Raw genomic sequence first — 27,248 nt, forward strand, 5'->3', positions numbered from 1 at the left:
TGAGACAGGCGTACCGGTCATCACGGCCTATTGACCTTCTGGTTTTGACGCTACTGCGCATGTGCAGCACTTGACCTCTTTCCAAGCACGTGCACTCACTCGTTAGGTAAAATATTGACAGTGGAATATAAAACCATAAAGTAAAGGTAGAGTTATGTATTTGAGTTTATATATTCAGTTATGTTTCGTAGTATAACATTGTTTAATTTTGTCTTTGAAAGTTTTACTCAATTATCGCGGTTTCTGTTAGCTTGCTAACAGCTAATTAATTCGCGAGTTAGCTTGCCTGTAACCGTGAACGTTAGTAGTTAGCTGTTTCACCGTTGAGCTAGCTAAGAATGCAGTGCTTGTTAAGTGTAAACGAAAACGTTGTGCACTTGTTATGCCCACATCATATTTTAAGGAACTGACAACGCAATTTCTACGATGTTGACAGCTGCCGCCATGTACCGCTCATTTTCTCCAAACCTGGTTCGGCTGAACCAGCCTTTGAGGAAACCATCGTCGAGCCCGCTGGCTCTTTGCGCAGCGCCTCCAATGACCGATGTTAGACCTGTGAGCTCCGTGTCAGACGCCATTGGAGACAGTAAGTCAATGCCATCGTCACCAGACAAGCAACGACGGACATCCATTATCGGACACACCTGCAGGACATAGCCGTAGTTTTTCTGAATTGGATAACTGCAAATAGTAACTAAACAGCAATAAAACGTTAGTCTGTGAACTTGGTAGCATTATTAGGTGCTATATTACCTTATATTGCACCAGGTTTATTCCTCTTTTTTTTTTTTGCAGCTCCTGTAAATTCACCAGGCAGCATGGATACTGCAGTATGTAACAAACTTGCAGTTCATCATTGGCTTAGTCGATGTTCCAGTTTGATATTAAAGTCCTTTATCAGTGCCATTTTCCCCACAGTGTTTTTCTGTCTTCATAGGTGACCGGATCCCTGACACAAGCAGTCTTCTGCAGTTATTGTGGTGAACAAGGTAATATTGTCACCATTATAATAACAGTTTTGTGGGACTGGGTGTGTAAAGTTCTTACAGCCTTGCACAATGTGGTGCCAACAGTGTACAAGTATTCATCAAAATCAGTCACAGAGGCTGCGTGATTTACATTATGTTTGTTAATGACCAGTAACGCTTCTCAAACAAAGCATTTAATTTTCGAAGTTATTGAGATTAAGTTACATACATGCGAGGATTTTGTCCTCAGGTCATTTGTTCTTATCTCAATTATGCCAATGTGTCAGCGTAGGCAAATTAATTAGAACATTGATGGCTTTTTACATCGTATCCTGTCAACCTTTAGAAAAGTGACAGTATAAAAAGTAAGTCTTGTAATGTGATGTGAGTTAATGATTTGAAATATATCCTGACACAACATTTCATGGAACGCAACAGATTTCCTCATTGTTGTTTTGTGATGGCCCATGTTCTTGCCTCTCGTTGTTTTGTATCGTCTGTTGACAGGAAGTTTCCGGTGCAAGCGCTGCAAGAAGAGGCCTTACTGTTCTGTGGCGTGTCAGACGAAAGATTGGAAGGCACACTGTCACATGTGCAAGCCCATTGATTCAGAACCAAAGTAAGCTGGGTCAACTCTGAGTCCCGCTGACTGTCAGCTGGGATGATGTATTAATTCACTAGCAAAGAGTTGAATTATTATGGAATGTCCAAAAAATAATGTGCCATCTGTTGTTTCTTATAATCTAAAGAGAGACTCCAAAGGAAACCAGAGGCTCGCCAGTGAACGGAGCAGTCCTTTCAGAGTCTAAGGTAATTGCAATGATTTGGAGATCCTCTGATTCAAGTATGAAGTCAAGATTTATGTTTTTTGATTTTAAATAACAGTATCTGAAAGATTCCTGATCCATGTTTTGCTATTTATGTTTATTGAAGGATGCCAATACAAACAGCCTCCAGAGGGTCTATTTTAAGGACTTGCATATGGCTAAAGTAATTAAGGGAGCAGACATCCAGGTATAACACACCCAGTTTGGCTCAACTCTTAAGACTGATCCAGCCAGTGTTGTCAATACCAAAGCACAGTGTCTCTTTCTTCTAATTGTGTGTGGTTTTAGGCATCAGTTCTGGAGTTCTACAGTCCTGGCAGGTTTTTTGCTCTTGCCCAAAGCCCTGAGCTGCTGGAAGCTCTGCGGAGCATCAGCGCAGAGCTTCATAAAACCTACAGCTCCTCATCACTGATGACATATGTGCCCTGTGTTGGAGAGGTTTGCGCTGTTCAGTTCTCCTTTGACCTGGTGAGCTGATGTCTTCAGAAACAATGTGACAAGAGAGACAGGTTTTAGTTTATTGCTTGACTGTGCCACTTGTGTTTGCTTTTCTTTTTTTAATGTGTAGAACTGGTACAGAGGCCTGGTCCAGAGTTTGGCTACTGACCAGAAGATTGCTAATATCCTTTACATTGACTTTGGCAATGAAGAACATGTTCCTATAGACAGGATCAGGCCCCTGGCTGCTAATATCCCAACATTTTGTCCATGCGTAAGTGCATATTCACACCATTTAAGTTTGTTTTATTTTTTGTATGCCAATGTGACAAGGAAGGGTTTCAAATTAATTTTTTTGTTCTGTGAATGTTAATGATGCAGATTCAAAGTCATATCTCCTACATAACAGGCACCCTGCCAGTGTGCACTGTCTTACAGCCAGCATGAACAACAGTTGCATCTATTACTTCCAGGCAATGGAGTGCCGTATTGCTGGGGTGGTGCCAGTGGCTGGCAACTGGTCAGGCGAGTGCTGTATTGCAGTGAGACAGATGCTGGCCGGCAAGTCTGTGACTGTTAAACTGGTGGAAACACCAGAGTATGGTCGCATCCATGTTGTAGATATCCTGCTGTCCATGGGTAGGTTACTTTATGGAGTGGGGAAGGTAGAAAAGAATATCCGTTTTGATGGGTGCACAGGCAAAAGTTTAAACCCAAGTAAGACAAACCTCTCCCTGTGTCTTTAGGAAAGCAGTTGAGCACGTTCCTCCTTGAGTACGGTTATGCAGCAAAGGAAACAGACAAAATAACGCCAACTGAGCAAGAAATTCGTAAGTCAGCTTCACTTTCCCATCTCATCAGTTTGCAGACCAGGGCTGTGACATATGGGCCTAAACTGGGGAGAATCACTAGAAATCCCTGCTACACTGCACGGTTTGCTGAAATGCATACTGTAATGTTGGCACTCATTTTGGAGGTATTAAAAGTCATGAAGGTCAGTTAATTTACACCAAAAATTTTATAGATACCCTGATTCAAATTAGACAATGCATGTAGCTTCTGGGAACATTTAGTGGGATTTTTCAGTGTCTGAAGTTGTTTTGTATTTGTTAGCAATTCAGAATCTTTCTGTCATGGCTTAGGCCTAATTTGTCCTCTAAGTCAGAGCAGCAATTTTAATTTCTGTGAATGTAAATATCATGAAAATGTTTAATTTCCTCAGGCGCCATGGTGAGTACATCTTTGGAAAACTTCAGGCGTTGCGCTGATGGGAAGGATGACAACACCTGGGCTCAGCCACCCAAGCCAATGATACAAGCAGTGGGTGACTCCTTCTCAGTTGTGGTCACCCACTTGCAGTCACCTAATGAAATTATCGTACAGAAGTTGGAGAACGCTGGTAAGCAGCATTTGTTCTGGCACTCAGAACTTAAAGCGCTGGACTCTGACATGTATCTTTAACTTGAGGGCTTTTGGTTCATAGGAGTGATTCAGGAGTTGCAATTGAAGCTGAGGGAACATTGCTCTCAGGTCCCAGCCCCCCAGAACTTCAGACCAGCCCCCGGCACAGTTTGCTGTGTCCAGTTCTCAGGTACAACATGCATGTACATACTGAGAATATGTAGTGTCACACTTTGAGAGTTTTGCAGAATGAGACAGTTTGATTAATGAGAATATGCCTGGTGTCATGCAGAATATTATCAGATGAATAGTTTCCCTCCCTTTGTTGACCTTCGTCATGAACCTGAGCTCTGACCTCTGTGTTTCCTCCAGAGGACAAGCAGTGGTACAGGGCTAAAGTTCTGGCTTATCCATCAGAGGAACGCATTTGTGTCGGCTACCTTGACTTTGGCAACTCTGAGGAGGTGGATTTAGACCACCTGCGGCCCATCAGCCCTTCACTACTGGCCCTGCCCATGCAGGCTATACCTTGTGGTCTAGCAGGTAGGTGTATCTGCTGTGAAGCACAATTTAAATGGTTAGAACTTCAAAAACAGATTTACCCCAAAACCCCCGTACCTTCATGACTATATCAGGTAGTAACATTACCTCAGGGTTGCCTTGGCTTTACTCTATATACATTTACTATTTACATCTATACACATTTAAGTGTCTCAAATGTTGTGATCTGTCTTGAACTGCATTGACACATTCCTTTTTATATAAGATAAGATATAACTCTGTTGATCCCATGCCAGGGAAATCAAGGGAAACAAAGAGGAGACATAGAAAAAGAACAGGCAATAAAAAGGATACATAATGTAATCAACTATATGTACATTATATACAAAGAGTATAAATTGTACTATTGCACAGTAAAAAAATATGGTGTAGGACATTAGTAGTGGATATTAGCAGATGCTTGTGATGTGAAGCAACCTCAGCACAGTGCTGTTAGTGATGCTGGAGTTAAACAGCCTGACAGCTGTTGGAGTGATATCAGATTATGAGAGCAGATCTTTCCCTAATGTCCCTGAAACTGTTAAAAAAAACTCATCAAGCATTATATTTGAGAGTATGCTACAACTATTGGGTTTGAAGACTTGCTTGGTGTCTCTCACACCCTCTCAAAAATCTGTCTTTGGGCATTTTTCCAGGGGTGCGGCCTGATGGGGAGAGCTGGTCAGAGGAGTGCTTATTGGCGCTGCAGCGGAGGGTATCGAACAGAATACTGCACATCGAGATCCAGGGAGCGCATGAGGGCAAGGCTTTGGTGACCATGATTGACAAGACCAGTGACCCTCAGGCCAATATTGCTGAGCTGCTGACCTCTGGTGGTTTCACTGCACCTGCTCCTGTTACCGCCGGCAGTGACCAGCAGGCTGACCAGGCTGCAACCGCTGCTGCCGAACCACATGGTGGGAAGAGTCTCAAATTAATCACGCTTAGTTTGATATGAAAATGATCAAGTGTGTGTATGTATCAATGTAAAAAATAAGTAGGAAATTGAAGCATTTGTTGTTCGTTTTTTGAGTGTGTTTAACAACCTTTTCAGGTTTTTACGGGATATTGAATATTAGGGCAATGTTAGTTTAACTGAAATGTCATATATCTCTGTCAAATGCAAATATTACAGTCACAATTACTCTTCACTCACTTAATGTATGAGCATGTAGACAGCTCTTTTAACCACTGCTTTCAACAGAGGATTTTTTTTAACTTTATAATTTTGACTGTAAAATACACAGGCCTATATTTCACGCATTTTTGTTGTGCTGTAATGTGTTCTTCAGTGCCTGACGCAGCCTCTCAGCCTCTGGTGTGGTCATGGCCTGAACTTCCCACTGATGGCCAGACAGTGGCGCTGCTAGCCAGTGTCCTGGAGAACCCTCGAGATTTTTACTGCCGCATCAACAGTACTACAGGTATAAATGTTTCTCCAGCCTAGAAGGCCGTGATTATTGGTTGTTAATAGCAAATTAAGATGAGTATTGTCAGATAGTTAGTACTATTATGGATTCTTGTCTAGACATCACAAAGTTGTGAACCTCGCTCCATCCTTGCTTTTGAATCCTGTGATGTGACCTTTTCTCCTGCCACTTTTAACGGTTTATCTTTTGTATTTGTGTGTTTGTCAGACCATCAGAGGCTGATAGAGATGTCGGCGGAGTTGAAACAGCACTGTGAAGCGAATGCCTCACCTTTTGTGCCGAAAGTGGGAGAGCCCTGTTGTGCCATGTTTCCTGGTGAGACTAGTTACTGTAACAGTTTTCCTTGCAGAAGAACAAATAAATCTAAATCTGAAGCTAATCTGGTTGTTCACGATGTGCTTTTTGCTCCCCAGGTGATGGAGCCTGGTATCGGGCGATGGTAAACGGGCTGTCTGAAGACAAGGTGTCTGTAATCTTTGTGGACTATGGTTTTAGCATGGAACTGCAAAAGGACCAGCTTCAATCCATTACACCCCGACTCCTGACTCTACCCTTCCAGTCCATGCGCTGCAGGCTCGCAGGTGTGTGTGCTTGTGTGTGTGTGTGTCCAAATATGACCCTACACATGAAGCCATGGCTGAAATCACAAATCATACTTGGTATTAAAAGCCATGTGAGATGTAGACTGGTCTACAGTAAAGCTTCTTACAAGGTGTGTGTGTGTGCTTGGATACAGGCGTGGAGCCCCTGGGATCAGAGTGGAGCAGTGAAGCCATACTGCACTTCCAGAATCTGGTGGATGGCGAGCAGCTCTCCGCACGTGTCCTTTCTGTCTCTGAACAAGGCTACGATGTGGAGCTGGAGAGCAGAGGGAAGGATGTGGCAGCTTCACTCATTTCCATGCAACTAGCCAAAGCTCCTGGAGCGATTCCCAAAGAGACACGTGAAACCACGGGCTGTGAGGCCAAACACCAAGACAAAATACAGAAAAACAAGCCCAGCCAAATGAATGCACAAGCATCTGACCAGACCGGAGCCAGTTCCAAACACATACCAACTGAAGGGACTGCAGCACTATCAGAAGGCCAGCTGGAGTGTAGGTGTCCTTTAAATGAAATGCAATGCTTTGATGATTTGAGGAGCCTGATTTGTAATTGTGTGATAATCTTGTTTCAGCCCCATCTTTCCCGGTGGACTGGAAGACAGTGGAGCTGCCTCTTAAGGAGACCTTTCAGCCTTCCTTTGCAGCTGTTATTAGTCCTTCCCTCTTCTACCTGCTCTCTGCCAGCCAGGGTCAGAACACACTCTTACTCCTGTCATAAGAAGATGCACAAATGTTGAAAACTGGATTCTCCTTCCTGCTGTAATTGCTATGTGTTGTTGCGCAGTGGACCAGCAGAAGTTTCGGGGGTTGATGATGGAGCTGGCTGCCTACTGCAGCAACAACCAGGCCTCTTTATCCGCCGCCGTCCTGAGAAGACCAGACCCTGGGGCTGCCTGCTGTGCCCAGTTCTCTGGTGAGGAACAAAACAATGGTATTTTCTTTCTTGTTTGATAGATACTGTCAGCAGAGGAAAAGCCCCTCACACAGGCAGAATCATTCCACTCATCAATGATTATAGGCAGGTGATCCTATGAGGGCCGACCAGCTGATCCATCACTGAGCCATTCTGCTCTGAGAGAGACGCTATCTGCCGCTCCAAATTCCCCTCTCTCATTCTCCTCTCCAGTTTTCATGTTTGCTTGCTGACTCTGCTTGAGACCCCACCTGCAGTTGTTGCCCCTGCAGACCTAAGATGGTAATTTGGTGTCTGCTAGTAGATGTAATTACACAGCATGTGTGCAGCCGAGCGTAGGAGCGGCTCTTCTTTAAACACAGTATGCAAGTAGGAGACTATAGCCTGGCATACATTCCGCAGCTAACCACAGGGTCTGTTTTAATGGATTTTTCAGTGCTGGCTGTAGGGTCTTACCTGGTAAAGGCTCATCATTTTTTTTAAAGGCAGCTGTGCAGGTAGAGTCATCTTTGTCATCTCTTAAGGGCTGGATTCAAGGCTCTTTTTTTTTGGAAGACTTAAAACCTAATGAGCAAGAAAATCTGGTACAACCTTTTGTCATTATTTTATACAATTTCTGCACATTGTTGGCCTTTTCTATAGGCTATTGTACTGTACACCCCGGAAATACTTAATTTTCATCAGTTGTTGCTCACAAAACTGCCAATACATGAAACTGAACACCCTGGTTAGACTTTTTTTTTGTCTCTCCCCCAGGTGACAGTAACTGGTACCGTGCGGTAGTCCTGGAGGTTGGCGAGAATGACATCAGCGTCATCTATGCAGATTACGGAAACACTGAGAAGGTGCCGTTCTCCCGTATCTTGCCCATCCCCATGCACCTGCTGCAGCTCCCCTTTCAGATCACTCGCTGCACCCTCACTGGTAAGGCAAAAGGGGACGGTCCTTTTCTCTGAAATTATTTCAACCTCGACCACAAGTGGTCTTCGTGATTGCTGTGGACTGCACACCCTATCACACACCTCCGTCATACAGCCCCCCTTCCTCTGTTTCTAGGTAAGGAACACTTCCCTGCAGAGTGGCCAAAGGAAGTGCAGCAGATGGTCCAAAGCCAGCTGCTGAAGGGCGTCCTCGCCACTGTTGAGTCCTTCGATGGCTCTGCTAACGTGCTCTCACTGACTCCTCTCACTGAGACGGGCAGAGGGCACCTCACCGCCATGATCCTGGATGCACTTCAGGCCCAGGCCAAGAGTAATCCTTGCCCATCCACCACCGAGAAGGCTGAGCAAACTGACACCAGCACATCTACTGCCAACACTACAGCTGTGCCCAAGTCAATACCTGAAACCCAAGAGGGGCTGGAAAACACAACAGCTACAACAGGCCTAACTGTAACCCCAGAGCCGGCACCCCAGACTCCCCAGCAGGAGAAAAACACCTCTGCAGTGACAGTCAATGGTTGGTCAAGTCACAATTTGTTTTAATTCAGTTACTAGCGTCTATCATTTCATCATACATTGAACAAAATGTCTGAGCAACTTGTTTTACTTCAAATTACTGGAAAGAAGAGCAGCAAGTAATGGTTATTTACCGGTTAATCAATGAATCTAAAAGAATAAATCAATCATTTTTTTCCTTCCAGAGGATCCATTTGAGAAGGTTGTTGAGCAAATAGCGTCTCCATGTGAAGTTAATACAAAAACTGTCACACTGCCAGAGTTTATGTCGGTTCACTCACTTGGCTTTCTGCTTGAATCCCAGCTCCTCAGACCTCTGGCTGCTGCTGTCTGAGCCTGAAGATGAAGGTTTGTACTTGTTTTTCTAAAGTATTTTTTTAACTTGTGTTATTTTATCATAAAATAACGTTCTAAAATCAGGTATTAATGGCCATCTAGTACATACCTGGTGAAGACTTGTGAATGGATAACAGTTACTTTATTATGTTTCACAGATCGACCGCCTGGAACAGTTGGTGCAGCTGCAGCTTTCTCTCATCAAGCAGTTAGTGGGGCAGACAGAAAAGGATTCACCAAGTACATAACTTTATAGCCTTGTTCGCCAACTTGTTGAAATCAGTGATGTGGTTTTAAGTAGTATGTCTGAATGTGGAGTCCAGAAGCAGCCACCTGGCTTGTAATTTTAATTTTGTTTTCTTACCGCAGAAATCGCCGTCCATCTTTTAATTTATCTTGTTCAGGTTTTCTGTTCTTATCAGTGATTATCCTCTCTGTTATGTTTTTAACTTGTGGTTATATTCCAGTCACTTTTTAATTTCAAAACTTTTTTTGAAAAAATGCTGAATGCACTTATTGGGTTTGTTTAAGTTAGCAGAAAAACCAGCAACACAAGATGCTCAGCCTCAAGTGATCCAAGTGTCTGTCTGTCTGCTCTACATGTGCCGCAGCGTGTGCTGTGCTGCCATCTGTTCCCCTTTGTTCAGTCCTGTTCAGGTGGGATGTCCATCCTGATTGATTTGTTTAACATGCAGTTCAGTCTTTACATAAAGGTTCTGTGACAGAAAGAAGAGAACATGAATGCAGTGAAGTGATTTTATTTTGTGATGTAATCGAGGGCTGGATTTGGCCAGTTTTGCTTTGTGCAGAGTCAATATATACATTTTGATTATTTAGACATACAGTATAAATCCTATAGTAAATTACAATAATAGCATTAAAATATATGGTAACTGTATAATGAGAGTACGAATCGTGTACCAGGCAGTGCAGTCACGCTTAATCCATCATCAGTTAAGGAATGTTAATTCACAGTGACTTCATACATTAGTTGGTATGCGACCAAGTTAGCTGGATTCCAAAAAAACTTTATTTCAGACTCCGTGAAGTGAGTAAAAGATGATCTCATTTCCAAACACGATAAATGACATTTCTTCAATATTTCAGGGCAAGATTACTTTTGTTTTTCCATCTTTTACAGTTTCAATATAGCCAAAAGCAAAATGGCCGGAAGCAAACGTTTGGGTGCCCTGCGTGGTCAGTAGAGAGTCACACTCCCCATTGGCAGGTTTCACAGCTTGTAAAGGCTTTTTGTAGCCAGCTAAGAGTCTTTCTTTGCCCTTCTTCTTTCAAAAGGCTTCTAGTTCTGAGATCCTTTCATGCACTGCTCTTTGAGGTCTATCCAGATTTGCACCGATGTTTAAGTCAGGTCACTGTGAAGGCCACTGCAAAGCCTTCTGCTTGCACCTCTTGAGGCAGTCCATTGTGGATTTTGAGGTATGTTTTGGATCAGTATCCTGTTGTAAAAGCCATCTTCTTTTCATCTTCAGCGTTTTTACAGATGTTGTGATGTTTGCTTCCAGAATTTGCTGGTATTTAATTGAATCAATACCAGTGAAATGTTCCCTGTGTCACTACAACACAAGCATAAAACATAATTGATCCACCCTCATGCTTAACAGTTGGAGATGATCTTTTCATGAACGGTGTCTTTGCTCGTTTCAGCCAAAATAGTCTAGTTTAACTTCACAGTCCACAGAACTTGTTTCCAAAATGCATCAGGCTTGTTTAAATGTTCCTTTGCAAACGTCTGATGCTGAATTTCGTGGTGAGGACGCAGGAAAGTTTCTTCTGATGACTCCTCCGCGAAGGTCACATTGTGCAGTGGAACAGTGCACCACCACTCCAGAGTCTGCCAAATCTTCCTGAAGGTCGTTTTCAGCCACAGTGACACCAAGTGATAAATATCACATTTTGACACGTTGAAATTAAGTAACTTTATATAAAAAAAATATATGGATGTGCGTGCATATGTAAAGAATGACATTTTGTTTATTTCTGAACTTAAACATGTTTTTGTTCATGACCTCAGGGCAACATTGTGACCACTTTTGTTGAGGCAGCAACATGGTAAAATTTGGAAACGTGCTTGGATGCATAATTCTAACCATAGTCAGTGTTTTTGCTGTCTGCTGATACTTAGAGGAACTGCACACAAGAACATGGCTGAGCAGTGAGCGTCTTTCACTCTGACAGTGACGACAGTGAGCTTGATTCAGGCTTGCAGATCAGGGGTCAGTCAGCAGAGTAACGTGTGTCTGCTGTGATGCTTGCCAGTGGATGAAGACACATTCATTGACGTCCACCTCTGTCTCTCAGCAGCTGCTTCCTGGGGTTCCTCAGAAGAGGAAATCAGTGTCAGTGTCAAACATTTACACACGAGGTGTTAGTTGTGATGAGTTTGATTGATGATTTGGCTTCAAAGCTTCTGATTTTGATTGGTTGGAACCATTTGTGGTTGATGTTTGTCAGAATAAAACTTCTTTGAATGCATACATTGCTTTTCTAAGTTATTCCACTTACTGTATGTTCTGTAGAAAACCTTGGTGTTTCAGTAGACTCACACCACAGTGTTGCTCTGAGGCAACAGATATATTTTATGGGTAATTTATCAGGGACCCCCAAGCTCCTTAAAAATGCTCAATTATTTTGCTCTCCCCAAAATAAAAATTCATACGACACAATGTAATGATAAATGCATGAATTAATGAATCGTGTCGCTCACCATTAATAAATTATTCGTTCACACTTCATAGAAGAATGTTAATTCTGAGTTACTTCATGCATTAATTAATAGTCAGCTGCATTTGTATGATTTAGTATGAATTTCCTTTGTGGTTAAAGCCAAAAAAAAAACAAAAAAACGGGAGCCGGTAACGCGCGTCTCGTCTCTCCCCGCCTCCACACACACCGTGCGGGCTGAGAGGAGGACAAATTAGACCCTACCGGCGCAGGTACATCAGAGGTGGGCATGGCGAGTAGGTGGGGTCGCTGCCCTCCTCCTGTCCGGAGCGGAGAGCCCCGGCAGATCAGCCGGAACCAGCGAGGTGCGGGGGCAAGTGAGGACCGCTTTCTGCTAGATTAAATCCGAGGACTGGGAACACAACAGCGCATGGTGAGTGGAACCACCGAGTCACTCAATGAGGAAAAGCTGGAGTATCTGTCTGTTAGTGCAGGGCGGAAGCTGCTGCAAAGCAGCAAAGCTTTGATGGACTCGGCTCTTACTTTTTGGCTATGATTTTCTCCGATTAGTGGCTTGAAACCAGCTTCAGTTGAAGTAAATGCGCAAGCGCTGGTCTTACATATAAATCTGCTGGAAGACTGAAGGTAACAAGAGCAACAACAGCGGCTTTAAAAGCATTTCTTCAACTCCATCTTACCTGCTTAGTGCTTAAGTGGGCTTAAGTTTGGCTTCTTGTGTAAACCTGGTTCACCGTTGCATGCCGGGGTCATAACCTCTGGCCCCCCTGAAAAAGCTGCCTTGACCCTTGACACATTTCAGAGTGACCAGATGTTGGAAGACAACAGGCTAGAAGTAGATCTTGAATTGGTAGATTTTTGTGAGGTTCTCAACTTGAGCTGGCATCTGCATGTGTTCAGCATCTGCACACAAGCCTTTTAATTTGGGGTGTTGTGATTTATATTGCAGACAGAGCTTTACTAGATTGTTAATCAGCGGAGGATGAGCCACCAAGTTTCATTACATTAGACTGGGTTTTAACCCCCTGGAGGCTGGGGCTTTACATTCTTTGTGTGTGGTTTCCTTAAATGCATACCAAGGCATTTTGAATTATACTTAGTTGTGGCTTTTAATCAGACAGTTGTCATGTTGTGGAAAAGTTTCCACATTTTGTTCTTCAGTTGTTTTAAAAGTGGCTATTTCAGGTGACTCACCCTGGAATAATTTGAACTGCTGTGGATGTTCCTAGTGCAGGATTGGGGATCTAAGGATTTTGTATGAAGTTGGTCCAAAAACTAGTGCTCCTTTGTAATTATAGCCTACAGAGTGGAGGCACTTTCCAGCCTGCCAACCCTTTCAAAACAGACGGCACATCTACAGCTTTGGTCTTTCTTTTTTTTTTTTTTAAAGGTGGTTACACTTTCAGGAATGTCCTGGGTCAAAGTTTCATTTTTAACACTATCCCTGCAGATTAAGACTGATAGATTAATCATCTCAAGTCAGACGTCACTGAAATTTCACCTCACAGAATGACAGCTTTGCCATTAATTGTCATGGCTAATTTTGATTTTCTGACACGTTTTGAGTCCTGAAAGCAAGAAAATAAAGGACTCGTGATTTCAGACTCCCCCAAAACAGAACAGAGCAGAAAGTTGTTCACTGACAGGCAGAAAGTGAGGAAAGCCAAAAGATGAGGGGTGGAAGGAGCCAGAAGAATGCTTGTGAAGAAGGAGCCAATTTTGAGACAGGTGTGTGCAGTGCACATGTGTGTTTTATATGTCGGCATGCATGACTGCTTCCTCCTACAGGCGTGTGTGTGTGTGCGCGCGCTCGCATTCAATGCTGCATCCATCCTGGCAGTAATGAAATCTCTTGTCCTCGCGGCGAGTGCACAAATAGAGCATCAATAGCCCCTGGTGATGTTTATCAGCCCCGCGGCTCCTCAGACGGCCGCTGCCTGTCAGCCCTCCAGATCTCTATCGCAGACACACAGGCTCCTCTTAAACAGAGGCTCCGTCCTGCACACAATTCTATCTCTGTCTCAGGAATACACACAGCTTTACCTGTAAGGAGGCTTTCTCTGGCACGTCCGCTCTCTTTAACCCGCTGCCACACACACACACACACACACACACACGCACACAGGATATTATGGCAAAGCTTATCAGCAGCCAGAGTTAATCAAACCTTATCTGCAACTTCTTATGTGTACCCAGCATGAACAGAATGAGGCAGGCGGGGTGGTTCATCCTCGATTTAGATGTCAGGCTAATGGTATGATTAACACTCAACAGTCAGGTACACCTGTGTGATTGAATGGAACTTAATACAACAGCCTTGTATTTTAGTTTTAATAGTTAGTGCTCTGTAATATCTAACTGAAGCCCTGAAGATGACTTTCTGACAGCGTCAGCAAAAATGATTTCAGTGAGTTTCTTCAGGGACTCAGATGCGTCCTGCGCACTTAATGTAGGTGGACCACATGCCTGTTTCTTTCACCCACCGTATATTCATGGGAAAAGAAGGCTGTTATTACGTATGTCCATTCTTTGATAATGTGGAAATCCACTTGTGTGAGTCAGAGTGAATCTCGAGGACATTCCTGTTAACACATGCTCTCCTAAAGGCTTCCTGACCACACACACACACACACATCAAAAGAAGATGAAATCTTGATATTGCCAGCCCTTTTTCCCCTCAATTTGATTGGTCCTTGGGGAATAATAACCGCAGAGAAAATATTGTGGTGTGCAGAACTCTTATCAGCCTTCAGCGGTGTAATAGAAAGGCAGAAATAGCACAAGGCGTAGTTTTATTAACACCCACACTCTGGTGTTCCTTCGTGGTAGATCAGTCATCGAGTTGTTTTTTGGAAGGTCAGGGCTCGACCTGCACTTCGCTCCGAAAACTTGCTCATGGTCTACTTACCTTTCCACTTGACTTACCTGGTCATGCAGTAAACGTGGCCTATATGGCTGACATCGTCCCTTATAACTGTAAAGCGAGAGTTGTGAACTATATTTTGTTATGCCCATAAAAATAATATAAAAACAAGCACCCAAACTGAAAACAAATAAAATACTTCAAAATTTTGGGCTCCTACACAGCTGTACATGTTTGAAATGTTGTGTCTCTCATTAAATACACCAGTGGGTCCCAAAGTTGGGGTCAGGGCTTCCAAGGGGCACCAAGATGAATTTGAGGATGAACGCTCCCGTCTCTCACTTGTCTCACTAACTCTCACGTAATCTCTCCCACCTCTCCTGCTCTTTCATTCCCTCTTTTTGCTAAGTGTGCGTCTTTGTCTATCATTCCAGGTGTCCCGACATGCACCCTCATATCCGCCCCTCCCTCCTCGTAACGCTGCTGCTGCTGCTGCTGCTTCAAGGTCGGTTGATTGATTTTATTACTGCTTTGCATTCACTTTCAGTTGAGGAGGGCCTCCTGTATCTCTCTGGTACTCGAGATCAAGGACTCCTCTAATTAATGTTTTTAATGTACCCATATCATTGCTCATTTTAGGTCACTTAAAAATCATTTGGAGCATGCAGTGAATGTACAAAATGTGGTACACAACCTTTCAGTCATCTTTACTTGGTTAAGCACTAATTAAGATATTCTGTAGTTGTTTAAAGAAATTGTTCAACCTTTTGGGAACATTAAGGAACATTTTAGGCTTAGCGTAGCATAAAGACTGTAAACTGCTATCCTGGCTCTAACCGAAGGCTCTACTTTGTGTTTATGAACCTCACGACTTAAAATGGGCCATGTCAGGGTTAGTGTTAGGCTACAATTTAGATTAACATTAACACTAGGCATATATAGGTTTTCACAAAGAAAAGCATTAAATCAGTGACAAAAACGTTCAATATGTTGGCATTTGTGAGTGTATTTCAGGTGGAAGTCTGTGAAAATGTGTGACGCTTGACTGATGCTCCTCTGGTCAACCTGAGATTCTTTCCGAGATATTTTACTGCTTAAACATGTCAAGTTTCCAGTGCTGAAGAATTCCCATCATATTCTCCTCAAAGTGATTTCCTGCCCCCTGTGCTTAAAATACTGCTTGTTTCCAGGCAAGTCAAATTTTGCATCGTTTTTATGGCGTATTGTCAGTCGTTCTGTCGGCCCTGGGAGTATCGGTATTTGCCTGAGGGGAGAGGCGGGAGTTGTGGGGCAATATAATCTTTGAGTTGTTTTCAAAAATGACAGCTTTAGCACCATCTGAAGTATTTATTAGTGGCCATTTTAAGACTTTGAACTTGAGCAAACCAGACTGTTTCACCTTGTCAAGACGCCACCCCTTTCCTTCTGTGCTGACAACACAGATAACATGTTACAGGCTACATATCCATGTAATCCAGCCTGTCAAATTAAATTTCCCAGATAGACAGAAGCTGATCCTACTTTTAATCTCTGATTTCAAGGGGATGTTCCATATATCTCCTGGACCATGGTGGGATTAATTAGACATGGGCTCATACATGTCATTCACAGACATTAAAGATACACAGTTCGCTCGAGGCACTTGGCTGAACAGACAGACTTTTTGTTCAGAGCGGTGGGGCCCCACTGACCATGAGAAAGCAGCTTGCCAAGACCCGAAACTTTCACTATCAAGAGGACTTTGGGGTTGGGCTGACGTTGGAATTAGGGGCAGATGAAAGGGTCAGGATTGTGAAAAGGTGGGACCTGAGGCCTCTCGGTTGCAGGTGGTACTTTTCTTTAATGTGTCCCGACCTCATGCAGTTTGTTCCTTTCCTCCAATGACCTGATGATGGAAGACTTTCTGGAAAGACGTGGATTTCATGGACATTCGAACAAGAGTGTGCAGTCAGTGGCTCTATTTTCTCTGAACTAAGATGTCTTTTGGTACAAATTACATAAGCAAGTCACAAGGGTTGAGCTGTGCCTTAAAAAAATGTGTTTTGTCTTTAATCTCTAATTCAGTAGTCGGGGGGGAAGGAAAGGGAAAGGGAGGATTCACACACAGACTAGACTAAAGCCTGGATTTTAAAGTTTAAATTTTCATACATTACAGGGCTGAACAAACAAAAAGTGTGTTGAATGCAAAAGTACAAACATTTCAATCCATGTTTCCTCACTTTCCTCAATGCAGAAGGAGCCACCCCATGTGCAGGTTGCTCCTCAGGTGTGCCCAGTCAGTCATCAAGGGCTTGATTGAACACACATGAAACCAATTGCTAGCAGGTCAAGACACTCCAAACACACCAGACCAGTACAGCTCCGTAGCACTGACACATTCTCACAGACATACTAATATACATGCAGATGTTAGCTTGTACACAGGGGAGGGGACCCACTGGTATAGAGAGGGAACAGGTTTCCAGAGATCCAGTTTTTCACGTAAGCCACATGAGTGTAGCATTTCAAGGTGAAAGATATATATAGAATTTCCAGTCTTATTGATACCCTCTCTTCAGAAACTGATCAAATAGTTCAGTGCTCCTATTTGGAAATCTTCATTCCTTGTGCAGATGCATTTAGACCTAAGAAACAGAATATAGGACAGACCTTTGACAGCTTGAGTCACATCAAACAATATTACTGTGTGTGGGTTTGATGAAGAGCATGGTGCACATGTGTTCGCCATTGTAGATTAGCCATGTGCCCTGAAACCTTACCTGGTGACTGTCACACACCATATTGACTTTAACTGAATCAGTACAGTTGTTGAGGTTCTGTGAAAAAGCCTGGAGATCACATCTAAAACCACTCCAAATCAGAAATATGTCATCATTATATCTTTTCCAACACACAATGACTTGCAAAAATGGATCATTATTTTTGACATATGATGTTCAAACCAGCTCATTACCAGTAAACCTCACCGTGTCATGAGAGCAAGACCATGTTTAGTTTAGACCATTTCATCTTATTGTCTTTCCATGTGGATGACTGCTAACCAATCCCAAAAAATGCATTGTTGCTTTAATGCAGCTATGCTAAATGCATGTGGCAATTAGCTGCATCTCCCTCATTTTTGTCCTGAGCGGTTGCTTCTAAGAACCTCAAATGTGGACAAAAATTGTCAAGAAGCAAGGAAAACACAGGAGCACGTCAGTTTCGGCTTTTTTGAAAGGAAGATAAAAGACGTTTGCCACCGCTGTGACACCCTGACTGCAGCCATGCTTAGCGGAAGATCTCTCTGACCATCAGCTGACAGGGAGACACCTGAGCGGTGACCCGAGCCTGCTGATCTCCCTCTTCTGCCTTGGTCACTGCCAGCTCAACGTGTCTCAGCGGGAAGCTCGTGACTCCTCTCCTGTCCAACACTGACCTCCTCCACCATCCGTCACATGCTCATGTTCACAGCAGATCACGGGCATCAAAGGAAACGGTTGGACTTATTGCTGAAAAGATTGCAGCAGACCTCATACTCTTGCCACTGGAAGCAGTGGTTTACTAATTAATTGGTTCATTGATTACTCATTCAGGTGATGCTTTTCATAGTTTTAATGCTGCTGCTGTCATTTTTGTTACCGGGTTACATTCACATTTTCTTCTTTGTTATTGTCAGTTTAAGTTGTACCTTTTCTCCCCATCCATCACTGCGCGACCTCCCTGACAGAAAGATGAGCAGAGGAGGAGAAAGTCAGTGTTAGCACTAAATTCTCTGATGCAGATGTGCTTGAACTTTGGCGCTTGGAACATTTCTTTGATGTTTCTAGCCTTCTCTGTTGTTTTGCCCTTTTGGCACTTGAAGAAGTCATCACAAGACATATCTGCTAATTAGCAGGCGCTAAATCAACATGAAGTAGACAGCCCGAGGCATTACAGCTAAGTTAATGGGGACAAACTGACAATTTCCTCCTGTATTCCGAGTGAAGAGATGGGCTGTGCTATTCAGAGAGTGGAATCTGTTTAATGTTTGTAAAAATCACTCAAGCGCTCCGTCTCCGGGCTGGACGAATGCCTCTGTGACCCGTCGGGGTTACCAGGGACAACAAGGCATGTTCTCATGGGTTCCTGAACAGGAAACCACATGTCCCCACCGCCTCTCTGGCCTGTACGTGTGCCTGAATAGAGCTACGTCCTTTCAGTGAATGGAGCAAAAGAATGGTTCTCCTCACTTGTCCACTCACATTAGCTTTGAATACTTAATTATCGCTCGCAAAAGGGGTCAAGTGGGAGTCAGTGAACTGTATTGGCTTTGGGACTGAATCCCATTTGTTATTTTATTTTACTTTTCTGGAGGCTCCAGTGGTGTTTTAACTTCACATTTACCTTGTAGGGGTCCCGAACCCCAGGTTGGGAAACACTGCTTTAATGTCATACAAGATTACAGGAAGCCTGTTTTGTGTATAAAAAGTATGTTTCTTTAATGTTCTACTTGAAAGAAACCTCACCTGTGTGTTGTGTAGGGTTTTTGTTGACCTAACCACGTAATCCAAAGGTCATATGTTGGCACCGTACATGCTTAATGTTCTGTACATACAGTCTGTATGGACGTTTGACTGACCTCTGTGTTGTTTGTCCCTCCTAGTCCAGCAGGGCACCTCAGTGCAGGAGATCCAAACCAGCCATGAGAACATCATGAAGATCAACTCAGCAGGAGAAAGTGAGTATATATAACCACAGAGCACCTTCATCACCATCACGAAATGGTTAGCAATGGAATGTTATTCGTCAGCTGATGTGCTAGTGACTCAGCTGCTGCGATCAGGCTCAGTAAACAGCTAATAAATTGTGAGTGTCAAGACTTTGGAAGAATCCTTAGAGGTGGTGGGTGGTCTTATCAGCCTATGTCACAGAAGGGTTTGGAGGAGACTCCATAAGTAGTATAAGTAGTTTTAAGTAATCTATCAGCAGACAGAGCGAATGACAGGCTGACAGACAGGCAACACACTCATCCATAATGGCCATCTTCATGATCAGCTGCACATTCTAGCACAACAGCAACACAGCTGATTATTTATGCCACCAGCAGGTACGAACACGCTTGGGAGAGAGGCAGAGTTTTTCCTTGGTAATGGTTTTGTGAGCGTTCACCTGGTAGAAAGAAAAGCTCTGGCACGCTAAGCTGTTTTTCTTTCATTATGTTGAGGTATTATTTTCATCTGTAACAGCACATTTGATCGCTAACCGGGATGATCCCATAATGCTAATATACACAACAGAGCACAAAGAAGGAAATGCAATGAAGAGAATGAATGAGTTTGCACCCATGTCTTTATCCATTGTGTTTAAAGTTCCTCTCCAGGCATTGATTAAGCCCTAAAACTCATCTCTGTTCATTAAAATTACACACATAAAAATCCCTTCATGCCTTACATTGGCTTAGATGCAGCTCTACAACTGCAGCTTCGACTCTGCTTGCAAATTACTGTTACGTAGCTGCATGTGGCTTCTCCTCTGCTACTCTTCATATCACCGTAGGGCCTTGTAGCATATAAAAACCACCACATGGACATGTTAACAAGGTCAAAAACTTTACCTGTGTGTGTGTTTCCACGGGAAGTGATGCAGTGCTCAGCAGCCATGGATATCCTCTTCCTCATGGATGGTTCTTACAGCGTGGGGAAGGGCAGCTTTGAGAGGTCCAAACACTACGCAATCAAACTCTGTCAAGCGCTGGACATCGGACCAGACAAGGTTTGCCTTCTTTCTGTGTGTCTCTCTCCCGCTCTCTCTCTCTCATATCAATCATCCTTCATGTATCTCCGCCCTCGTCCAGGTGCGAGTCGGCTTGATTCAGTTTGGCTCCACGCCTCGGCTGGAGTTCGCCCTGGACTCGCACACCAACAAACAAGAGCTGAAGAAGCACATGAAGAAGGTTTTTTACAGGTGTGTTTCTCCTCGTATCTCACACTCGGACAAATCATGTTGGGATGCAAAAAACATTATTGTGTGATTTGGAGTGGGTGATAGGATGGCAGTAGTTTTTTTTTTATACTGCTGAAGCAAAATGACTGAAATAATTCGGATCATGACTGTATAAGACGATATATAGTCAAATTAAACTCTTACAACTTAACAAATTGAGCTAAATTGGTTTATGAAAGAGACAGCAAATCCATTGTCTCAAGAAGACAGTGAAATATGGCTGAAAGCTTCAAAAAAGGTAGTAAGTGGGAATATTTCATATGTTTTTTGTGCTCCCAAGGTCAATAATTAACCTGCATGCTTAAGAGTTTTTATGTGCACCAGAATCAAGATTTCTGTGGTCTAAACAGTTCACCTGTGACACACTTCTAATGAAACCTATTTAATTTTGGAACATTTTTTCAGCTGGAAGAAGGCAAATAGAAATGCTCCCCAGAAAGAAAAACAAATTAATTTCAGATTAGAGGGGTACACCACAGGTGGTCACTGGATATTGGATAAGTGCATAAGCCGAGAGAGAGGTAAGGTAATTTGGCCAAGTGTGTGTGTGTGTGTGTGTGTGCGCGCGTGCGTGTGTGTGTGTGTAGTGTTCACAGTTTGGAAGTAACATTTTGGCTTGCCATCTGCTTTGAAATGGCTACCCGTGTTTTGAACTCATTAGCTGTCAGATTGCCTAAAATCAAAGTAGCAGCTTAGAGAGTGCAGTTGCAGCCATACTGCAGCCATACGATCATGTGTTCACAAAAACCTCACTCCATCCTCGCTTGTCAATGACTGAGCCTTTCCAGGATGCCCCTTTCATACCCAATCATGATACTATCACCTGTTACCAATCAACCTGTTTACCTGTGGAATGTTCCAAACAGGTGTTTTTGGACCATTCCACATCTTTCCCAGTGTTTTGTCGCTCTTGCCCCGACTGGTTTGAAACATGTTGCTGCATCAAATTCAGAATAAGCACATTGTTACAGAAATCAATGAGTTGTCTGTAATTGTCTTTGCTAAAGTTGCATTTTCAAGGATTTAGCATGTGAGCCTGTCGGAAATGATGGATACACAAACCCAGTGTGGTAAGAGCGAGTCTTAAATGAAACTGTAAACAACAGCTGCAGAAGCTAATCATGGAATAATGATAATTACTCTTACTTAAGATGAGTCTTTATCCATCATTGTCTGAGTCTGCCTACTGCACCTAAAACAAGTATTTACAGGATGTCGACGATCCAGCTTGTCCAAAATGTGAGTGTGCGTTGTGTAAGACATTCTGTACTTTGTGGTTTGGGCTGTATTGTCTTCAAGCAGACAGAGCTTTGTTTTCATGGTAGGAAAAAAGTGGGAAAGATAATATGGCTGCACCCGTCAGTACCTCCATGTCACTGGTGTTGTTTCAGCCATGCTTTCTCCTAATCATGACCACTTTGTGTCTGTTTCTTTGTGTCTCGATGGAGCGAGGCTCTTGCTCTGAGTGACATTAAAGTCTTTTTGAAAATATAGAATGGGGGTTTCTTGAGCTCCGGGATGATGAAACTTTGGTTTTCAGTCCAAGAACCAAAAGACGAATCCAACCTAAACTGATCTGTGGTTTGTTTGGCAGTGATATGCAGTACATTACTGACTCTGCTGGCTTCTGTACCACAGTACACATTCTCTAATTGTTCTCTCTCTGTTTGGCTCTGACAATGACATATGAAAAAAATCTCATTTCCAAACTCTGAACTTCCAGGGGAGGCAGCACGCAGACAGGCCTGGCTCTGAAGTATGTGCTGAGGAAAGGTTTCCCAGGCGGCCGGAACTCCACCGCTGTGCCCCAGATCGCCATCCTCTTATCGGATGGGAGGTCTCAGGGCAACGTGGTGCAGGCGGCTGCACAGCTCAAAGATGCAGGCGTGGTGCTGTTTGCCGTGGGCCTTCGCTACCCCAGGTGTGATGGATGATTAGAAAATTAAGAGTGTTACTTTTTGTTTGCAGCGCACCCTCTAAAAAGGTCGCTGTTTTCGCCTTTTCCAGGTGGGAGGAGCTGCACGCTTTGGCCAGCGAGCCGATGGAGAGCCACGTCTTCTTCGCCGAGCATTTCTACGATGCTGTCAACGGCCTGTACACCACACTGACCACCTTCTCTGTCTGCAATGCCACACCTGCAGGTGGGAGTCCTCGACAACACTTTCTCACTGGAGGCGGTGGCTTCTACACATGCTCCTAATCCACTAATACAGACTTAGATTAGTTTGGTGCCACTAGACATAATAGATTAGAGATGATTAATTGTGCCTCTCCTTGCCTCCTTCTTTAAATTCCTTCCTTCCCTCCTCTTCCCCAGGCTGTCAGGTGGAGTCGTTTCCCTGTGAGAGGAAGACACTGGAGACAGTGAAAGAGTTGCAGGGGAATTTCATGTGTTGGAAAGGAGCCAAGGGGTATTCCCCGTACACGTCTCTCTGTCCGTACTACAGGCAAGTGTACATGAATGCAAGATGATGCATAAGATTTTGAATTTCTGGAAACCCATCCTTCTATCTCCTGAAAGCGGAAATACCATTTTAATAGCTGCAACATTTCTATATATATAGAAAACATCAAGTTTCTTGTAAATCAGCATGAGATTTGTGATAACTTAATTTGCCCAGAATTTGAAATCTAGTTAGTGTGGTTTTTGGTTTGGTTTGGTTTCCTTTGGTTCCTCGGGAATGATAGACCCACCGCATTGCCTGTCAGGTGCTGAAGGGGCCTCAGAAGCAGGTTTACGATAAAGAAGGAGGCTGGTGTCATTCTGGGTCAGACTGGGGGGGGGGGAATATGAAACTCTCCTCTTTCATTGCTCAATGAACCACAAGACTGTGGTTGTTCAAAAGGCAACTCCCATGTGTTAATGTGCTGCGTCAGTGTGAGGGTGTTTATAAAAACATGCAAGTGTAATTGTGCCAGACCCTCCCTGGGCAAGTTAAAATGGCCTTTGACAAAATCCATTTCACAGCACATTACAACTTTACCACAGTGAAATGGAAGAAGTAGAGGTCACAATATGCGGAACCGTCACAACCTTTCAGCCGATCTTCCCTCTAAGATCCTCTTGAGGCTTGTTATGGCCAAACACGATATCTCTGGATCACCTTGAGGGAATTCCTTCAAATTTAGGATCGACTCAAGGATGAACTGATTAGAATCTGTGGGTGGCAAGATCACTGTGACCTCACAAAACAGGTCGTTGGACGTAACTGGAGCAGTCATGTACTAATTAAGACAATAGTTAACACAAAAAGGATAAAATGAAGTCACTGATCGTGGGTGTCCACTTATAAACTGTGGTGATTGTACAGATCTTCTGTGCTGCTGGGTTGAAGATGTGTCTATATTTGAGGCATTGTAGTCCACCACAAGCTCTTTGGTTCTGCTGATATTGAGCTTCAGGTGATTGTCGTTGCATGATGAAGCTCTCTATCAGTCACTAAGAGAAGACAACGTGTTTCTCACTGGACATTATTCACTGGAATCAAACATGTCAATATAGTGATAATTCTAATTAGGTACAGCAGAGTGAAACTGCTGCTTGTAAAAAGCTTGAAAATGCATCTATTTAATCCTATATTACATTCATGTAAATAAAGATTTTCGATTCAGTCAAGTGAATTTTGTGTTCATCTAAATTTGTGTGTTTCAGGTACAACAAGATGTACCGGAGACACCAGACAGTCTGCCATCGGACTATCTGTCCAGGTAACACCACTGCTCTCTGTCTGTCTCCGTTTTAGACGTATTTGTAAAGATGTCCGTTCATATCGTTCAGCTTACTTCCTGCTACTCTCTCTGTCTCCTCTGTACTGTAGATCCCTGTGACTCTCAGCCCTGTCTGAATGGGGGAACATGTGTGTCAGAGGGTCCAGAGGATTACCGCTGTGTATGTCCACCTGGCTATGGAGGAGACCCGCACTGTGGTCTGTACTCTGTCTTTACACTTAGTGAGACATCAGCAGACTTTAATGCAGAACAAACTAACCTGATCCTCCCTCGCCCCTCAGCTCCTGCACTATCACTGGACTGCTCTGTGGACTTGCTGTTCCTGGTGGAGGGCTCTGCCACACTCACCTTGGAAGGCTTCCTCCGCCTCAAGTCCTTCTTAAAGCGCTTCTTGCAGACTGTGATCGGGTCTGACAGCCCCAGTAGAGTGGGCCTGGCAGTGTTTGGCGGAGAGACCAGAGTGGAGGCCCAGGTGGGCAAGTTCAGAGGGGACCTGAGGGGTCTGCTCAAGGCGGTGGAGGCACTTCAGCCAATCGGTGGCGAGACCCGGACGGGCCAGGCACTTCGCTACGTCACCCGTCACGGCTTCGTGAGCGCGCCAGTCTTTGCTGACATCACGGACGATCTGCCCCGCGTGGTGGTGCTGCTCACCGCCACTCGTGCTGTTGACGAGGTGGTGGAGCCCTCTAAATATGCACGAGACAGAGAGATCTTCCTGATAGGGGTGGGACCAGACTACTTAAAGGGACAGCTGAATAACGTCACAGGAAATCCCCAGAGGACTATCACCTATACATCACCTGAGCTCAGCGCGAAGATCCCTGAGCTCAAGGCTAAGATCTGCAGCGTGGACACACAAGGTACTGACTGACCAACAGAGCAAAAGTATGTTCACATGATGTGTGGTCCCTCAGGTATAACAAACATGTTATAATCTTTTTTGTTTTCAGGATGTCTTGGCCAGGCGTTAGACCTGGTGTTTGCCCTGGATGCCTCAGGCGGCGTCGGCCGTGATAACTTCGGGACTCTGCGCGACTTTGTGCACAGCCTCACCGTCCAGTTCGACATCAACCGTGATGTGGCTCAAGTGGCGCTTGTGGCCTACGGGCGGAGAGCCACCACCGTCTTCAACCTGGACGCCCATGAGAGCGGCTCAGCCATCCTCAAGGCTGTGGGTGACGCCAGCTACATGGGTGGAGTGGCCTCAACGGGCACGGCTTTACTCCACATCCACTCCAACGTCCTGACGGTGGCCAAAGGCGCACGGCCCGGAGTCAACAAGGCCGTGGTGGTGGTGACAGATGGCTCAGGCGGTGAGGATGCTGTTGTTCCAGCCCAGAAGATCAGAGACAATGGAGTGTCACTGTTTGTGATTGGTATCGGAGACGTTCAGAAAGAGAGGCTGCTGCAGATCGCTGGATCAGAGGATCACATGATCTCGGTGCCGTTTTACGAGGATCTCAAGTACTTTGAGGATGTTCTGGTGCAGATGCTGTGTTCAGGTGAGAACTCAGGGAAATGTTATCAAACCCTTCCAGGCCAGCTTGTTCTGTCCTGTTCAATGGACAGGAGTAAGAAAGCCGATTAAGAAAAAAATGTGATCTGCAAAATATTGTTGATTTAATTTCTGTATTTTCTTTCATTAAAATGAAAAACTCAGGGATCTGCACCATATGACTCTGTGAAATGTATGGTAAGGAAACTGGCCGTTTAATGATACCTTTCTTTCTATTAGAGGCTAAAATGCCTGTAAACCTGTGCAAGCCCAACCCATGTATGAATGATGGGACCTGCATCCTGTCCGGAGGGAGCTTCCGTTGTCAGTGCCAAGGCTACGAGGGACCACACTGTGAAACAAGTCAGTGGCATTAATGAGGCTTCTTTCCTTATTCTCCTTCTTCGTTCCTTTGATTTCTCTATCCTTACTCCTTCCTAAAGGAATCTTGATTCTTTTGGATGCATTTATTTTCCATCACAGTTACTGAAGAATCTTCATAGCAACAGCTGCGCTATTTGCATCTGTCAAAGAGGCTTTTTCTGTGGTTTCTCTGCAGGGAGCAGCAGGCCTTCGTCCAGAGGAGATCTTCCAAGGCCGGCTGGCTTCAGGAGGAATAGCAGACAGAAGAAGAGCCACCAGGAGCTCCTGCATCACTACAAACTGCACCGCAGGAGACATGCTGCCTGATAACACTATGCAACCATAAACACTACACAGAGAGACAGTCACTCACGAACAAAGGATGTATGCGGGTAAACAGTGGAGTAAAGGGAAAACCAATGTTACTGTATCAATATTTAAGCTGAAGCAGTGTCCGTGTGTTTGTTTTTCAGTCGTCACTGTGCTCATTGTTGTACAGTTGTCTCAATATGGTTCCTGTCTATTCAAACATGTCAACATTTCTATTATTATATTATACTGTATATCTGTATCATGATTTTATTATTATTGTTCCTCTTTCCAACCAAAACATCCAATCTGTGCCAAAAAATTTCAATATTGTTTTTTTTTTACAATAGAATCTTTCAAACTTTACTTTAGATTTTTTTTTTTAGATAAATAGATGATTATGAGAAAAATTATTTTATAAAAATATGTACATATGTATTACATTATACTTTAAGTTATATTAACGCTATATTACACTTTGAAGACTGTTTCTGTGCTTTAACTTATAGCACTTTTGGGGACAAGAGAAACACCAGAGAATGGGACAAATTCCATAATATATGATTAGTAAGTGTAAGTATTACGCCACAGGCTCTATAATAGCACATTTGAAATGGTTGGTCATTTAAATTAAAGGCAAAAGGAACATTTAAACACTTTAAACGTTCAAAAATGTTTGCCAGACGAACACCCTATAATCAAATGACTCCCCTTCATGAATCCTTTATTATGTCATTAGTGAGAGGTGACTGAGTTGACTCTAATTACCCTGTTAAATTTTAATGCTGCAGGTTTCCAGTGTCCTTTGCATTGTTGCTACAGTGAACTTTGAGTCCATTTTCAACAGACCAGCTGGACTGACAGTTGTAACGTGTAGAGGCAAAACGTTTTCATAAACAAATTTCAAGCCAATA

General features: G+C 43.7%; 2 protein-coding genes across 2 annotated transcripts; both read left to right on the forward strand.

The window, feature by feature from the left end:
• The first annotated feature begins 444 nt into the window (after positions 1 to 444).
• Positions 445 to 9,162, forward strand: tdrd1 (tudor domain containing 1). Its single transcript, XM_076760461.1, has 25 exons — positions 445 to 586; positions 796 to 830; positions 938 to 989; positions 1,476 to 1,587; positions 1,718 to 1,778; positions 1,902 to 1,982; positions 2,084 to 2,263; positions 2,364 to 2,507; positions 2,707 to 2,872; positions 2,980 to 3,093; positions 3,456 to 3,632; positions 3,717 to 3,824; positions 4,007 to 4,177; positions 4,831 to 5,091; positions 5,467 to 5,598; positions 5,812 to 5,919; positions 6,018 to 6,185; positions 6,341 to 6,688; positions 6,781 to 6,897; positions 6,993 to 7,121; positions 7,878 to 8,045; positions 8,178 to 8,579; positions 8,764 to 8,824; positions 8,878 to 8,926; positions 9,073 to 9,162. The coding sequence occupies exons 1-25, from the start codon at positions 445 to 447 to the stop codon at positions 9,160 to 9,162; spliced, it is 3,576 nt and encodes a 1,191-aa protein (XP_076616576.1).
• A 2,657-nt stretch (positions 9,163 to 11,819) lies between these two features.
• Positions 11,820 to 27,244, forward strand: vwa2 (von Willebrand factor A domain containing 2). The gene is made up of 14 exons (XM_076760635.1): positions 11,820 to 12,029; positions 14,912 to 14,982; positions 19,099 to 19,173; positions 20,074 to 20,207; positions 20,290 to 20,399; positions 22,162 to 22,359; positions 22,446 to 22,579; positions 22,756 to 22,885; positions 24,091 to 24,146; positions 24,257 to 24,364; positions 24,449 to 25,027; positions 25,118 to 25,669; positions 25,903 to 26,025; positions 26,222 to 27,244. The coding sequence occupies exons 2-14, from the start codon at positions 14,922 to 14,924 to the stop codon at positions 26,350 to 26,352; spliced, it is 2,391 nt and encodes a 796-aa protein (XP_076616750.1). The 5' UTR covers positions 11,820 to 12,029; positions 14,912 to 14,921; the 3' UTR covers positions 26,353 to 27,244.
• The last annotated feature ends 4 nt before the right edge of the window (positions 27,245 to 27,248 follow it).

Source organism: Chaetodon auriga, chromosome 20 (assembly GCF_051107435.1).
Source record: "Chaetodon auriga isolate fChaAug3 chromosome 20, fChaAug3.hap1, whole genome shotgun sequence".
NCBI classification, from domain to species: domain Eukaryota; kingdom Metazoa; phylum Chordata; class Actinopteri; order Chaetodontiformes; family Chaetodontidae; genus Chaetodon; species Chaetodon auriga.

Coding starts and splice junctions, on each gene's coding strand:
- vwa2 (XM_076760635.1), top strand. CDS start 14,922: ATGCACCCTCATATCCGCCCCTCCCTCCTCGTAACGCTGCTGCTGCTG. Junction 22,580..22,755: donor CTGCAATGCCACACCTGCAG/GTGGGAGTCCTC, acceptor CCTCTTCCCCAG/GCTGTCAGGTGGAGTCGTTT. Junction 24,365..24,448: donor TGGAGGAGACCCGCACTGTG/GTCTGTACTCTG, acceptor CTCGCCCCTCAG/CTCCTGCACTATCACTGGAC.
- tdrd1 (XM_076760461.1), top strand. CDS start 445: ATGTACCGCTCATTTTCTCCAAACCTGGTTCGGCTGAACCAGCCTTTG. Junction 990..1,475: donor CAGTTATTGTGGTGAACAAG/GTAATATTGTCA, acceptor GTCTGTTGACAG/GAAGTTTCCGGTGCAAGCGC. Junction 8,580..8,763: donor CTCTGCAGTGACAGTCAATG/GTTGGTCAAGTC, acceptor TTTTCCTTCCAG/AGGATCCATTTGAGAAGGTT.